General features: G+C 37.2%; 1 protein-coding gene across 2 annotated transcripts in view; it reads left to right on the forward strand.

Annotated features, from left to right (window-relative positions):
• The first annotated feature begins 826 nt into the window (after window positions 1-826).
• Window positions 827-17477, forward strand: part of LOC131067772 (COP9 signalosome complex subunit 2) — a 133197-nt gene continuing 116546 nt past the window's right edge. Inside the window, exons 1-2 of one of the 2 annotated variants that reach the window (XM_058002924.2) lie at window positions 827-991; window positions 1066-1158. In XM_058002924.2, coding sequence (XP_057858907.1) covers window positions 982-991; window positions 1066-1158 — 103 coding nt within the window. In that variant the 5' untranslated portion in view covers window positions 827-981. The remainder of the gene's footprint in view (window positions 992-1065; window positions 1159-17477) is intronic. The other variant, XM_058002925.2, reaches the window with a different exon arrangement.

Here is a 17477-nt window from a genome sequence, read left to right on the forward strand (position 1 = left end):
AAAACACTAAGAACAATTAGGGTTTGTAGCTAAAGAATCAAGGAGAAAAATAAAAACAACTAGGGTTTGATTATTTGATAGCTAGGTTCCCCCATTTACTTTAAATAAAATAAAAAAAATGTACCAAAAAATGAAAGTTTGATGATGATGAAAAAACAAAAAAACAAAAAAAAACAATGAAAAATATTAAATACCTCTTCAATTTTGCTCAATTATCTTTAATCAATATTTTGTCTTTAATCATCTTCTGTTGTTTTCTTCAATGGCATACCATTTTTGCTCAAAGGGTTGTTTTTCTCTTCTCCTTGTGCTTGAAAACAATAAGAATGAGTTTGGAGGTAGACATAACAAATACAAAATCTTAACTTTTGACTAAGACCTTTTTTTTTTATTGTGTTTTAGTTACTTTTTTTTTTAATAAGTGGGGCCTCAGGTTTCAACGAGATTGCGAAGACTTTGTTAGTGTCGATCAGACTCGATGAGTTTGAGTCTAGAGTCCCAAAGACTTTGCAGAGGTGCCTCACCTCTCAACTTGGGCATACTCGACGAGTCTTGTAACAATGATTAGAATACATAGGGAGTAAATATAAATCCACCTCATAAAAACTTTCAAGAAAAAAAAATTATTTATTGTTTAAACTAGACAAATAATATATTCATAAAAATATATAAATGTAACTAAAATAAATTATATTTTTGAAAATTCAATAAACTTTTGTCCTAATTTTGTTTTGTAGGAAAGTTAATAAAATAAAAAAATTAAAAACTAATAAAGGCAAGGACTTTAGTATCGCTGCCGATACAGGGACTAACAAGCAGTATATAGGGAGGGCTTGCCGAATTTCATTGGCTTCGGGGAATTTAGTAAACTTTGAGACGCTTAATAATTGAATAAATGAATGCTTTTAGTGAATGAACAATTAGGTGTTTCGGCGTATCCAGTTGAATAACGACGTACAAGCATAACTGCTCCTATCACCCATGTCTTCAGGTACTTTCCTTCTTAGCTTAATCTCGCCTTCAAACAATGATCGGGAATTCTAAGAAGATAAATTGGATTTGCAGATGCAGATATGGAGGATTATGGATTTGAATACTCGGAGGAGGAGACCGAGGAGCAGGATGTCGACATTGAAAATCAATATTACAACTCCAAAGGTATCACTCCTCTATTTTTTTAAGGCAACTCACTTCAAACGCCTGAAGATTTATTCCTCCTTATTGTTCGTTATAAATTTCTTCCTCTTTGGAAATGCTGGGTAGAGCTTTCCTTGGGCTTAGCTGCGGGGAATATATATACCATCGAATTTAATTTTGCCCGAGTCGGAGATTTAAAATCTGGGTTTAAATGCTAAGACGAGTTTGTAGCCAGATACTTGCCACTAGATCACACCTGTCGGGGCACCTACCGATAATTTCTTCTCAAAGGTTTACAAGCAGCCTTTAATTCCACAGGTAGGTATGCTTGAATGAATGTATGCTTTTAATAACATTCTTGAGGCCAAACAGCCTATTGGATCCAAGGATAGACAGTAGAACGGATAAGCACGGTAGCCCAAAACAAACAAGCAGCCAACACCGACCCTACTCGATCCCCTTTTTTGTGTCTTGAATTTTCTGTTGTGAATTTTGATCAAGTAATCTGCAATTTTTGTTATTTTTTCTTCTTCAAACAGGTTACTCAAGGAGTCTACATTTAGAGTTTTTGTGTAATTGATCCGAATAGCCTTGTAAGCTGAACACTCCATGATGTAATGTCATTCTATTTCCACCATTTTCATAGTATAATAACATCATCTTTTATCCGCACACTCTTCTTTAGGTATCACCACCTTCCGGTTTCACATCTAAGCCGGTGTGAACTAGTTCTATCTGAGCTACTAACATTTTTTCTTTCCATTGTCTTTCCGCTCTCATATAGTTCTTTTGTACATGATCATATGTATGATTGAAATGCTTGATATAGTATTCTCTTTTCCTAGTTCTTTTGTGCATGGTCATATGTATGATTGAAATGCTTGATATAGCATTCTCTTTTCCTCCCAAATTGCTTTGCCTCCATGCTTTCCTTGACTTTTTCTTGCACCTAATCTTGATTGCCCCTTTGTTATTTAGACACTCATTTATGCTAATACCCCACTTATTCATTTACTTGTCATTTTGTTTCATCCACGCGTTCTTCCTTCTATCTAATTTCTCTTCTGCCGCCATTTTGGACAAACACGGCAGCTCTATGTTCTCTAGCCTCTTTAGATGATAACTTAGCAGCTGGATCATAGCCGACGCCTCCACAGGAAAGGCACTAGCTTCAGCCAAGGCAATCTCATTTGGAATAGACGATTTTATTTTGAGGCTACTTGTGACTAAATGTTTTTGTAATCTTTCCATCTCTTCCCACTTCGATGATGATTTATTGCTGCCCTAGACTTAACACTTGTATAGCACCACTGATACCAGCCCAAAAAGAGTTTTCTTAGCTTTCTAGTCCCATAGTTTAGCCCTTTTGCATTTGATTTGTAATGAGTATATGGCTTTCCATCCTCCTTTTATCCTTTTTGCTCTACATGTTTCCTAGGTGAGCTTATTGTGGAAGTCAAGGGCAATATATTTCTATTTATTTAACCACTTGTAAGGGGCTTCTTTTAAATACAAATTCCATGCGAGCCTTCTTTCTCTTCAAGGTAAAGATTATAACCTTAGTTTTGCTAGTGTTCACCTGCACCCCTACCTCTTGGCAAAATAATTCGAGAGCTTTCAAGAGTTCCCTCAAGTCATGCGGTGTTTTTGCCATTAGAATAAGATCTTCATATAGAAGCAACTTTATTACATAGCTGGTCAAGTGAACACCCCCACCACCAACACCAAAATTGTATATCCACTCCTCTAATTTGTCAATGTACAACGCAAATAGCGTAGGAGATGATGGGCAACCTTGCTTGGATTGTATTGTTATGTACCTATAAAGGACAACCTCTTGTTAGAAATTAGGATATTAAGTTACTAATCATTACAAATAAACTATAAGATATATAAGATAAATGAAATGAGGATCACAAGATGTCCAAATTCAAAACAGTACACTATATATAATGAGAAATCCTTTTGGGTAAAAATCCTATAAAGCATCATTCTATTATAAAACACTTATAGAATTGCCTATAAAATTCTAGATAGTATTTGGAGATATCACTTCTCCTCACTTCCACATAGTCAATAATACATCTTGTATTTAGTGATATAATTCACTACAAATCTCCAAATTCCCTTATCTCTCAATGAGATAGAAGTTCCTTAAATATAGGAGAAGGGGTGCAAATATTTGAAATACTAATCACACCTATTCAAAATTACCATTTATAAATAATCAATAATTTAATTACTAATAGATTATTAATTATTAAATGGTATATGCTTTCTAAAGTATATAATAATCATACGGTTTTATAATCTTATATTTAGAATATATATAAATGTTATAAGGTATGACCCTTAATAATTTATATTCTAACATCTCCACTCGAGATATGGATAGTCGTGTTGAGATTCGAACTTGGGTCACACTTTGATTAATGTTGGTCATTACCATGTTTGGATCATACATATGCATGCTAAAAGCAATGAATGAGATGAAAACTTTAAGGGGAAGGAGGTCAATTGTTGAATAATTTTTATTTGGTTTGACTTTCAAAGGAAACACTAGTGTTAGTAGTCAGCTAGTAGGGGCTCCTTGCTTAATCTCAAAGGTTTGAGTGTTGTGGAGTCAATGCTTTTCCATGCACATTTGTAGTTTGTTGGGACACTTATTTCCTCTTCTAGTATTACGATAATTGTAATAATTAACAAACTTATTTCCTCTTCTAGTATTACGATAATTGTAATAATTATAGTTAGTTAGTTAATAATACATTGCATTGGATTTATCCCACAAGTATCACATAAAGTATTAATAATGTAATGAGTGCATATTAAGTGTGTGGATTTATCCTGCACAGGTTGTACCTTGCAAATCACTTGTTGTACGTCTTTATAATTTTTATTTTGGTTTGGAATCATATTTGTAATAAAGCTTTTCTCTTATGAGGTTGCCCTCCTAAAGAGGCTATGATACTTGTTCCAGTTTTGAGGCAATGAGGCTATAAGTATATTTGTAACTATTTTCCAAGCATTGTGTTTTTTTCATGTTATTGCTTCTATCTTATAATATTTATAACTAAAATCCTAACAAGTTGTATCAGAGCTCTTTCTAAGGTTGTGTTTTGTAGTAGCAACGACAATTAGTGGCCAACCACAACCACCCATTGTATGCTCTTACCTTGCCTTGATGGAATCTTGGTGGTCAAAAAGTGGTGAAATTAGTGTGGTCCTAACCATTTAGCCCCCGCTTCTTGTCCTACACTATTGGTCTAGATAGAAACCATAAGATGAAGATTTTAAAATATCCTCTAATAGTTGTTGTTTTGGGCTAAGCATTTTGAATTAGTGTGTGAAGTGAGGTGGGAGTCGACTCACCAATACCCAATCCTCATACATCATGTGTATATAGTTATGATTTTCCACATATTTTCAGGTATATCAAAACACTTTTTAGGGCTAGGAGAAACTTTGCCATAGGAAGCCATCATCTAGTTGAAATTTGTAGTGCACTAGTTATTAGTTCAACTAGAAGTTACTCTCTTCGTACCTCAAAGATAAGATAGTGCTGCTGTGGGATTGTGGAATTTTTTATAGTTAGAGCTCTGGAATAATGTGTTACTTTATTATTTACAATTGAGAAAAGTATATCAGAGAGCCCACATGCTAGACATACCTTATGCCTAGGAAGTCCCCACCTAAAACCTAGCCGTGACTAAATTTGGGCATATTTGATTAGAGATTAGTAGATTTGAGTAGCTTCACACATTTTAGGTTAGATTCACATAGCTATGGCTAGATTCACACATATTAGAGTAGTCTTGAACAGATTGGTAGATATTTGTATAGTGATATGGTGTGACAATGAGCTGCAACATTCATAATAGAGATATTGTGCAAGTTGAGCTTTGAACTTGTTCAACTACTAGACAATTCACTTGTTTGACACTTTTGGATTTCTCACAAAATGAGGGAATTTGACAGCTTAGTCTAAAACATCTACCCATAGTGTCTTATCATTAAACAAATTCCCAAAATTGATCCTCCCTTTGTGCTGATTATTTTGCCATAATTCTTCGGTAATGACTTCAAAAGACTTGGTTCCTCAATATGGTTGGTTGCTGCAAGTTGAAGGACTTGTAGGACTTTTCTTTGATCAATTGTATGAGGAAATCAAATCCATACACTCAAATTATTATGTCAAATAGTTATCCAAGTTGGACAAATTTGATAGAATTGATGATTTGTACAGTAGGTCAATTGGCCTTAAGGCCAAATATGGCTTCATGAGCCATTGAATTCAACATATGGACAAATCCTTTTTGGTACAAATTTCTAAATTTGGGCAAAATAACCAGAACAATATTGGCTGGACTACATTTGCACCTACATTGGATTTCCCTAATTTTGATGGTGACAATTCTGCAAATTGGTTGTATAGAAAAGAACGATCTTTTGCAGTCAATCAAACTCCCACAATGCAAAAAATTGCTATAGCTTCATATAATTTGGAACATCAAGCTATCTAATGGGATCAATGGTTGGATAAAGCATATGATTTCCTCACATGGAACCAATTTGTGAGTATTTTTCACCCTATTTGGTACAATTGAGTACAAGGATTTCATAGGGGCTTTAAATAAATTAAGGCAAATTCATTGTGTTGTGGCTATCAGATACAGTTTGCAAATTTGACAAATTAGACAACCAGGATTGATGATAATTTTTTCAAAAGTTGCTTTATCAATGGCCTAAAGGAATTTTTTTTTGTAGAAGTCAAAATGTTTCAACCCATCACTTTGATGGAACATCAAGCTATCTAATGGGATCAATGGTTGGATAAAGCATATGATTTCCTCACATGGAACCAATTTGTGAGTATTTTTCACCCTATTTGGTACAATTGAGTACAAGGATTTCATAGGGGCTTTAAATAAATTAAGGCAAATTCATTGTGTTGTGGCTATCAGATATAGTTTGCAAATTTGACAAATTAGACAACCAGGATAGATGATAATTTTTTCAAAAGTTGCTTTATCAATGGCCTAAAGGAATTTTTTTTTGTAGAAGTCAAAATGTTTCAACCCATCACTTTGATGGAAGTTGTTGGGTTGCACAAATTAACTAACATAAATTTGCATCCCATATTTGTCTCTATGAAGCACAACATATTGAAACTGTAGATCCATTTCGACCAACCTCAAATCAAGACACCCAACCACCACTTGGCCAAATACCTAACTCAAGATGAGAGGGTTACTTGCCAAGCAAAATGATCATGTTACTATTATGATGAGAAATATGCCCCAAATCATAAATGCATAGAATATAAACTATAGCTATTCGATGTGGAGGCGCATTCTACATCAAACATGTTGGGAGCTTGTGATGAAATGTCCCCCTTAATTTTTTTCATATTTTTAACAAAACAAAGTTCATTCGTTAAGGTTGGGATAATCAAAAAACTTTCGTTGGAAGGAAATACTGAAAATAAAGCAATCACTCAACCACTTGTTTAGCGGGAGGACGGAATAAGCAAATGACAATCACTCAACCACTTTTTAGTAGGAGGACTAGAAATAACAAAACTATCACTCAACCACCTATTCAGCGGGAGGATAGGAGTACAATCTGAAATAGAGATAGATGGTGAAGCCAACCTCTTCCACTTATGCAGTGGGCAATACAAGAAAGTATAATGCAGTATGAAATGGACTGTTTCGGTACTACTGAATACAGCCTTCAATGAACAACTCTACAAGATACTGTTAGTACATTAAAGCCCAATCTCTAATAGATATAAGAGGGTACTCCAAGAAGCTACAAACAAGAAAACTAGAAAATAGAAGCAAAAAATGAACACTTTACCAAATCTGAAATAACACACCAGCATCACCAAAATCAGACCAGCAGCATTGTGAAGTCCATAACTCCGTCATAACACCTCCGAATGGCTCCAAATTAGTGGCGAATGAGAGCTAGGAAGGGGATACCCAAGTTCCAACCAGCAAACTAAGCCAAACAGCCTTAAAAATTTAATGCACGCATCCCAATGTTACTCTAGCATGGTACGGCTTGCCTGGAGAGGGCGACCTGCCTTAAAAAATCCAGCTCTTCACTTTAATTCATGAAACTTAACAAGAAGGAACGCGTAGTAGAGAAAAATTCAACAAGTCAATACCCAAAACGAACAGACAATAAGGCAGGGAGATATGAGCGAAAAACTGCTTCAGCGAAGAACAATCCAACAACATGCAAAAAACACACCATCACTCAGAAAACTGAAAATGCGATAACAAAATCCATATCACTCAGAAAACTGAAAATGCGATAACAAAATCCATCTCAATGTAGCTCAATCTATTCCTGTGAATGAGAAATAAGCTCTCCGATCAGCTAGGTGCTATTTTCAAGCACGAAGCTGGCACAAGCTAGGAAGCTCTCAACTTCGAAGCACAAGTCTGACACAAATTCGGCAGCACTTCGTTACAAAATATTCATGGATACCAAAACAAGAGCCCAACACACTTATCTATAACCTCGGTGTCTCCAAATTCAAATTCACATTCCCTCCAAATTTACGCCAAACCCAAATGCAAACTAATTTCACCTTAATTTGAATTTAGCATTTCATTTCCCCTCCTTTTCCAAGTCGACCTTCACATAGAAGCAAATATATTTTATAAAAATGACAATAAAATCATAATGTGGCGTCCAAGGTAGATAAGTGAAATATATTATAAAATTAACTTATTTCTCCATAAGGCGTCCATCTTGCTTTAATAATATTTCACTTTATAAAATATTTTTCCTCAACAATAGATCGCCCAAACCTTATGACATAAAATAATACTTTATTAGCTCAAGTCGTCCCCTCAAGTCATAGTGAGAAATACATAAGTCATACGCCTAGGCCAAGGACATTAAAATATATTAAAAATACTTTTTCCATGTGCTGAACAATTGCCGTAGTGAACTGAAGGCCAAAAGTACTGAAAATTGCACTGCCTGAAATAGCCTCTGAATTGAACCACTAAAACCAGCCAAAAATTGCACTGCCAAAAATAGCACTTACTAAAAATAGCACACTGCTAAAAATAGTAGGTGTGTCCAAATGCCTTTTAACCACATTCTAAGCAATCCTTGCAACTTACTAAAAATAGTAAGTCTGGAAAAGTCTTTGGATCCAGTTGCATGTCACACCATCGCAAAGCTCTTTGAAAACCCAGAAAAACCCAACAAAATGAGCTGTCCTCACCCTACTTACAAAAAATAGTAAGTATACTGAACTCCGCTGATTGCTATGCATGTACCATAGATGGACTACTCGTTGAGTACTCGGCGATTAGTTAAAAACTCGCGAGTAGTTTTGCCTAGCAAGTAAATACGACTTTTACTCACCAGGCAAAACTCGCCGAGTTTTTGTTAAAAACTTGACCGTCAAAAAAACTTAGCCGCCTATGTAAAAAAGTAGAAAACGGCCAAAAGTTGTTTTATTTCATCATTTTATGTTTGGTGTTTTGCTGATAAGGGGGAAAACACAATCCAACACACTTGCCAACTGATTTCCACCGATTCTTGCCAATTCCAAGCGGATTTCAAGCGGATTTGAGGTGGTTTTTGAAGAAAAATCAGATTTTAGATGAATAGAAAATCGTTCCTAAGTAGTCAAAAATGTTTTTGAGTCATTGGAACAAGATTTAACACTATTATTGACAAGTTTTGTTGAATTTTTCACTATTTTTTTGAACAATTTCTAGTTTTTCAATAAAAATCAAACCCTAATAGTTTATTTTATTTTATTAACTTTGAATGATGTCTAAAATTATTTAAACTAATTTAAATAGTTTGCTAAATTGTTAAACTAAAATATTAACTGTCTTTTCACTTTGTATGTCCAGGTTAACAATTAACCATTAATTCAGTATAGCAAATTCAAGGTATAATTGGCCACTAGAACCATGCCCATCTGGATATATAAACACCTGTCCTAAAGGTGCTAGAGATAGGGCTTGGAGGTATGCCTATGAAGGACCGGACCCTGGATTGGTGATTTGCATTAAATGTGAAAAAGTAATTCACGGAGGCATAAACTGCCTCAAAAACCACCTTGTAGGCATCAAGAAGCATGATGCTAGAGTGTGTCTTGGGGCCACCGAAGAAATAAAAAGAGACATTAATGCCTTACTTTCAGCTAGGGAAGAGAAGAAATTGCAAAGGGAGAGGGCAAAACTAGCCATGAGAGCAGCCATAGCTGAATCTCAAGGTGCTTCAATTGACATTGAAGAAGAAGAAGAAGCACTTCAGGGCATAGTGGGCTCTCGTCGTGGCCCACGTATCCGCAAACCCAACACCACTTCGACCACCACTTCTGCTTCCTCTAGTAGAGTACTGTTGGTGTCTGTTTTATCATCTACCAAACATTAGGATAGGATGCCCAAAGGTATTCTATCCTCTCCTGAAAAATCACTACTGATTCCAAGGTCTATATGTGCGAACAAGCGACTTTAGTGGAATAGCTTCTTGGGTAGTGTATGCTGAAATTTTCAAGGGGGACTTACGTTTGACAAGTATCTTGAACTGCTGGACTTAGATGGATTTAGCAATTTAGGCTCTTCTTTTTTTTTTTTTTTGGGGGATATTTTGGGATTTAGACTTTCAAAAGAAAGGGAAAAAGAGATAGGGTTTAGGAAGGCTAATCTAATCCTACGAATTCTGGAGACGGTAACAACTGGATGCTTTCGAGAAACCAAACCTTGCTTCGCCACACTAGGGACAACTACACAAGGCCGGTGCAATCTTCAATGGGTTGTGCTTATGATCGAGATGTTGGGATGCACAGGGGATGGGCTCAGACTAACTTTGCACGGTAGAATGGAAATCATCCATTTACCAAAAGTATGAGTGGAAATACACCATCAATTGATACTTATCAAATCCTTCATTCAAATTAACAACAATGAAAGCAAATCTAGATTAATTTTAACTAAGTGTTGAGGCAATTGAAACCATGCAAATCATTCAAATAATAGAGATTACAAAGTAGCGCACATGCAATATATTATCTGGAAATGACCTTAAGCAACAATACATCAAAAACCTCACACTCTCCAAATGAGAGGAGGTAGCCTTATATAGTTTTCAAGAATAAATGAACGGCCGAGATCAAACAGTGATCAAGGGCCCTGATTGAAAGCTATAAACCCTAATTAGGGTTTTCCAAAACTAACTACCCTCGACCAATTACATTTGGGACACTTGTCCTTCTTGCTAAATATGAACCATCAATGAAAATAGAAGGTTGTTGCATTGTGAAGTGTGCCCTTCTAGAAGCTTCTGGATAAGTCAGGTTCATCGAATCTGGACATGTTGACTTGGAGCGATCTGATTGGTTGGAAGATGACGAGGCACCACCTCAACGTGTTGAATGTCTTCCTTGAATTTTCCAATTTGTGTCAAGAAATTGTCTAAGTATGGAAATTTGATTCCTTCTTGTCACCATTTGATTCTGCTTGGGAGCTTGTATTTTTTCAATTCCTTCCGAAGATGAAATCCTTCAAGAAGTTGGAAGCTTATTTAACTTTCCCATATTTTCACCAAGTCTGAGAAATTTTCTTTCTTGATGCCTTGAGATTCTTTCAAGTGCCTCGAATTTGGAGAAGAAATCTCTTCGCGAAGTATTTCTCATACTTAGCCAAATTTTGTTCCTCTCTATGCTCAGACGAACCTTGCTCGTGGTCCCATTTTCAATTCTGAAATTGGCTCGAAACTCCATTTGTGTTTTTTGTGATGATCCTGCCTTCAGTTGCCAATTTATGTTGCATGGGAGGAGGGTTAAAAAGATCTGGGTAACCCCTTGCAAATATGAAATGATGGGATCAAGTTGTTCAGGCATTCGCTGTGATCATGTCCTCCTTCTCGATACCCTGACATGCCTTCAACACTTCCCATACTTAGCCAAATTTTGGCTATCTTCATGCCCGGATGAACCTTGCCTGTGAACTTGTCCTCAATCTTTCGTTTGGCTTGAAACTCCAACTGCGATCTCTATGATGATCTCGCTTCTATTTCCTCCTGCGACCTGTAAAACCAAAGGAAAGTAAGTTAGAAATCTATCTTGGATTAAAGAAAATCGAGGCTGCGAATGTCTAAGTGTTTGGAAAATTTCACTTCATTTTCATACTTAGCCATGAGAATGGGATTTTCACATGTAAATTCTCCAACCTTCAAGATAACTGTGATCGCAATCCAACACCAAGTGTTATAACTCCAAAAATTTCTTATACTTAGCCAAATTTTTTTTTTTCCTCCCTTAGAAATTCGAACAAATTCACTAAAAAAATCATTTCTCAAACTCTGGAAAAACTCAAAAAATACATAAATCTACATCATGAATTTAATTTCACCCTCAAAAATTCAGGAGAGATTCAATAATTCGTCCTTATACTGGTTGTCTTTCTCCAAAAATCTGTGAAACTTTTGTCAAAAAAGTTTATCCAACTTCCAGCAATATCCAAAACTTTCTCCAGATGAACTCCAAACTGAAAGTATTTTACTATGCTCTCAATATTTTCGAACTTCTCGGTGTAGAAATGAAGTTTACAACGAAGTATTTGTAAATAAAGTTAAATCCTCAATCAGAAACCCTTAAAATCTTCCAAATCATGTTTCCAATTTTAACTTCATTCTTTTGGAAAGTGTTGTCATGTTTCCAAATTCGAAAAAAAAATATCTTCCAAAAGTTTCCAATTTGGCTATAAGTTCGAAATATTTATTAATCTTCTAATATTCTCTTTAAAAAAAACTTTTCATTTTGGATTTAAGTTCGAAATCCTTATCAATCTTCCAATATTCTCCTTTTGAAAACTTTCTATTTTGGATTTAAGTTCGAAATCTTGAAGGATTTTCATGACATCACTTTGCATTTTCGTTGATTTTGTTTGACTTTTATGTGTAGGCGAACTTTTGGAGGCTTACCTTCATCTTCCTCAAACTTGGGTGGACTTTCCTTACCTCTCCAAGGCATGGCGGGGTTTGAGAAGGCTCTTCAACATCATACTTAGCATCTACTTCCTTGGGCGGAGTTTTAAAGGGTCCCTTCAACATGGAGGGCGGACTTTGAGCAAAGCTCAATCAAGGTGAATTTTTAGCTAAGGCATAGGGTGGACTTTGGAACACACCCCCTAGGCGGACTTCTAAGACATCTCCAACATGGGCGGACTTCTAGAGCTTTGCATCATTTTGCTAGGGTAGGGCAGAGTTTTGATGGGTCTCCAACATAGGGCGGACTTTGGACTTCACCCCTTGGGCACCCCACACACATGGCGGACTTTAGAGTGTTGGCCATCATGGCCTCTTCCAAAACATGGCGGACTTTGAAGGGTTGGCCACCAACATGGAAGGATAGGGCGGAGTTTCAAGGCCATTCACTCAGCAGCACCTTGGGTGGAGTTTTGGATGACCAGCACCATGGGTGGAGTTTTGGTGAGTCCCCTTAGGCATGGCGGACTTTGGTGGCACCTCCTACATGGCTCTCTAACCTTTGGCGGACTTTAGACTTGGCTCCATCAAGGCGAAATTTTGGCTAAGGCATGGGGCGGACTTTAGACATTGCTCCTTCATGGCCTCCATCATGGTGTAGATTTGACTAAGGCATGGGGCGGACTTTGAAGTTAGCTCCCATATGACCTCTCTTCTTGGGCGGACTTTGGACAAAGCTTCTCCATCACTTGGCATGCTTGGGCGGACTTTAAAGAGTGCTCCCACCTTGGGCGGACTTTGAGGTGCTCTACACATGCTTGGGCGGACTTTGAAGAGTGCTCCCACATGCTTGGGCGGACTTTGAGGCGCTCTCCACCTTGGGCGGACTTTGATGGCACCTCCTAGGGCGGACTTTAGGCATCCCTCCTCTTGGGCAGACTTCAAGAATCTTTCCCATCTTGGCGGAGCTTTGGTCTACCTCCCAACATGGCGGACTTTTAGACATCTCCAACATGGGCGGAGTTCTAGACCTTTGCTCTTCAAGGCGGACTTTTGGAGGCTCTCAAGAGGGCGGACTATATATGAAATATAACATTTAAGTATAAGAAAGAGAACACTTATACTTTAAGTTATATTTCATATATATTGTCAGGATGTTTGAGAGTGGTTTCGGGCCTCTAGAACTAATAATGCAAAATCTAGTTTTTGGAGGATTCTCCAATTTTCCAGACTTAGTCAAATTTCAGGATCAGGATGACATTCTAGACTTAGCCAAATTTTAGGACATTTGAGGATCAGGATGATTTTTCGAGCTGATTATCCTTTGAAGGTGCCATTACCCCCTAAAATATAGGAACTTAGCTTTTTGGGTCAAAACTTGAAAATTTTGGATCGCGGTCGAAGCAGGTCAGTGGTACAAGTGTAAACCCTAGGTTTGCATCCCGAAAAAGCAAAAAGCCTAAAATCTAGGGATTTAGCTTTTTTAGGTCAAAACTTGGAATTTTTGAGTTCCGGTCGAAGCTGGTCAGTGGTGCAAGTGTAAACCCTCGGTTTGCATCCCGAAAAAGCAAAAAAGCCTAAAATCTAGGGATTTAGCTTTTTTAGATCAAAACTTGGAATTTTCGAGTTCCGGTCGAAGCAGGTCAGTGGTGCAAGTGTAAACCCTAGGTTTGCATCCCGAAAAAGCAAAAAGCCTAAAATCTAGGGATTTAGCTTTTTAGGTCAAAACTTGGAATTTTCGAGTTCTGGTCGAAGCAGGTCAGTGGTGCAAGTGTAAACCCTAGGTTCCCTTTCCGAAAAAGCAAAAAGAAGACATCCCTAAAAAATAGGGAAAACTTTCTAAAAATAGCCATACCGGGGATTGGGCTAAAAAGGCCAAAAACGAAACTTCCTAAAAAATAGGAAAAAGCAAAAAAGCAAACTTTCTAAAAATAGAAAGTTGTCCAAATTTGTCCAAATCAATTGCGATCTTCGTCCTTTGGCCTCTCTAAGCACTCTAGTGGTGTTCGCATTTCGGAATCACATAACTTGCAAAAACTAACTTTCAATCGTCAGGCCTGAAATGCTCTGAATTGGACAAGGCTTGGTGAAACTGCAGCAAAAGGTCATAGGACACTAACAAAAACCCTAGAAAGCAGGAAAAGAGAGGGTCCCCATTTGCAATGGGGCGATATGTGAAAAAGGTCACAACAAGTACTATTGCATCACCATTAGGGACACAGTCTATAGGTAGTTATTTTGTGCCCAGGAACACACTTGGAGCACAACCATCATTAGAGGCCACTGGATGGAATAGGGAGGCACATGAGAAAACAGACATTGCATGTGCTAATTTTTGGTACTTCAACAACATCCCATTCAATGTGGCAGACAATCCTTATTGGCTAAATTTGGTGACTGCAATGATAGTTTTAGGAAAAGGGTACAAGGCCCCATCTCGCAAGGATTTGGGTGGGAGGTTAGTAAATAGTCCACTTGATTTCATTTTTAATTGTTTTTCTTGTTTATTAAATCAAAATTGTGTACTAAGACCTAATTTCACTTTGATCTTGTAGGTTGCTCACAAATGCAGTTGATAGGGCAAAAGAAGTGGTGGAGGACAAAAGAAATGAATGGAGAAAATATGGCTGCAACATTCTTTCCGATGGGTGGACAAATGGCAAAAACCGAACCATTATTAATTTTTTTGTTGCTTGCAAGGACAATGTGGTGTTCTTGAAATCGGTTGATGCGTCCAATAAGGTGAAAAATGCAGAAACATTGGCTGGAATGTTGGACCACATTGTCATGGAGGTGGGAGTAGAGAATGTGATGCAAATAATCACAGATAATGCAACAACATATGTGGTAGCAGGTAGAATCCTCCAAGATAGGCGCCCCACTATTTTTTGGACACCTTGTGCAGCACATGTCCTTGACCTTCTTTTGGAGGACATAGGAAAACTTGATTGGGTGACTCTAGTTGTGGAAGATGCAAGGAGGATCATGGAATATATTTACAATCACCCTTGGGTTCTACATTTGATGAGAGAGCACACCCAAATGAGAGATTTGGTGAGAGCCGGTGTCACAAGGTTTGCAACGATTTTCTTGACGTTGCAAATCATTCTTGGTGCATTGACTTCTTTGAAACAAATGTTTGTGAGTCAAGCATGGCTAGACTCACCTTATTCAAATAAGGCTGAAGGAGAGGGTGTCACATGCATAGTCTTCGACAACCATTTTGCACAAAAGGTTGCAAAGATTGTGAAGGTAACTTCAAAACTTGAATTTTTAATTATTCTTGATTCAAGTCTCTCATTATTAATTTGTACCTTCATTAATTAATCTTTTTGTAATTTGTATTTTTCAATTGTAGGTGTCAAAGCCCTTGGTTAGAGTTCTCCGCTTGGTAGATGGGGATAAAACCCTAATGGGGTATATTTATGACGCCATGGAGAGGGCCAAGGAGTTTATCAAAAATTACTACAAGGGAGATAGACTCAAATTTGATCCCATTTGGGAAATTATTGATAAGAGGTGGAATAATCAGCTCCACCAACCAATTCATGCAATAGGGTACTTCCTCAACCCTCGTTTTAAGTTCGGGGGTTCTTACTCAGATCCTAATGCAGAGTTCATGGAGGGCCTCACTACATGCATTTAGAGGATGATACTCGAGGTTGAGGTGACCGACCTCGTTGTGGCCGAACTCCAAAATTATGAGGAAGCAAGGGGTAAGCTATTCTCTTCAGAGGTGGCCAGGAGAGGAAGGACCACTCAATCCCCATGTATAACAATTGCCATTTGGATTTTGGGGTCTAAAATGACTGATAAATTGATAAATGATGTTTTTGCTTTTCTCTTTGCTTTCTAGCTTTTTAATATTTTTTATTTTGCAGATGCTTGGTGGCAAAGTTGGGGTGGAAATATCCTAAATCTCAAAAAAATTGCCCTCAGAATCTTATGTCAGCCTTGTAGTTCATCCAGTTGTGAGCGCAATTGGAGCTTGTTTGAAGCCATCCACACGGAGAAAAGGAGCAAGTTAGCGCAAAAATGCCTCAATGACCTTGTCTTTGTGCAATATAGTCTTCGGTTCCACATAAGGAAGGTAGAGGAAGCACCAGCTGGTCCAATTGACTTGGATGATATAGATCCTTATAGTGATTGGACATCACAGTAGCAGCCTCCATTGTTTACAGAGGATGACATCACTGATTTGGAGAGACAAGCTATGGAGGAGGGGGGTGGATTTTGTTTCACACTGGATGACATTGAGGAGGATGAGGAGTAATTGCTAGTGCTAGGAGCAGGTAGAGACATAGCTTCATCCAGGATGGAGGATGAGTCATAGCCTGAGCCAGACATACCGAGCGAGGAGGCACAGTCACGCCCACAACAGACTTCTAGGACTAGACCCTCTAGTTATACCTCTCCCCTAGTTTTTACTAGACATGGGAAGAGATGTAATTGTAATGATGTATTTACTTTTAGTTTTACAAAATCTATTTACTATTTTGCTTCTAGCCATTAGCTTTTCTCACGAGGATGCGATTTTGTACCCACTTTGCATTTAAATATATCTAGACTCATCTTGTTTCTTTTGTGTTCTCATTTAATGACTCATTGGATGCATCTTCTCATTGAATTTTGCAAAAAAAATGCATTTCTAATTAAATTTAAGCAATTTTTTAAGTTGTTGAGTACTGTTCGAGTTTTTCTTGAATTTTTTTTTCAGGCCTTGGCGAGTTGTTCAACTTTGGCATATACCATCATTGCGAAGCTTTCTGAAAATCCTGTTGGTTGAAAATTTTGTACACTTGGGGAAATATACAAAATTGTGTCTTCAACCACAGTGTGTGAGTAAAACTCTCCTAATTAAGGGAAGGCTCCTCCTATTTATCTAATACTTAAACTAAAATAGGATGGAACAACAGTCTTTCTTCTTTTTTCAAGAAAGCCAATATCCTTTTCTCTTCACAAAAAAGTGATAACAATTTAACATAAAACAATAGTAACAACTTTTTGAAATTAAATGAGAGAAAGGAAATGAAGTTTCCTGAAAGTTTAAAGACTTCCGTCACTTCTTTCGAGACGAGACAGCAATATCAAGATCAAAGTCTTGACTATGTGAAGTCCTATCTACCCTTTTCTATTCTAATTATATTAAGAACAAATTATAACAACACAAAGTCTGAAATAACTTATTTCTTTCTACACAAGACAACAAGAACTAGTGTGAGCTCAAAGTTTCACAACTATTTCTTATTATAAAATTTACTTCTAATCTCTCTTAAGAACGAGTGTAAGCACAAAGTCTTACAACTTTTCTCAATAGAACTTCTACTTTAACTAAATTAATCTCCAATAATTGCACCACAAAGTCT

This window comes from Cryptomeria japonica, chromosome 5, assembly GCF_030272615.1.
Source record: "Cryptomeria japonica chromosome 5, Sugi_1.0, whole genome shotgun sequence".
Taxonomy (NCBI): Eukaryota; Viridiplantae; Streptophyta; class Pinopsida; order Cupressales; family Cupressaceae; genus Cryptomeria; species Cryptomeria japonica.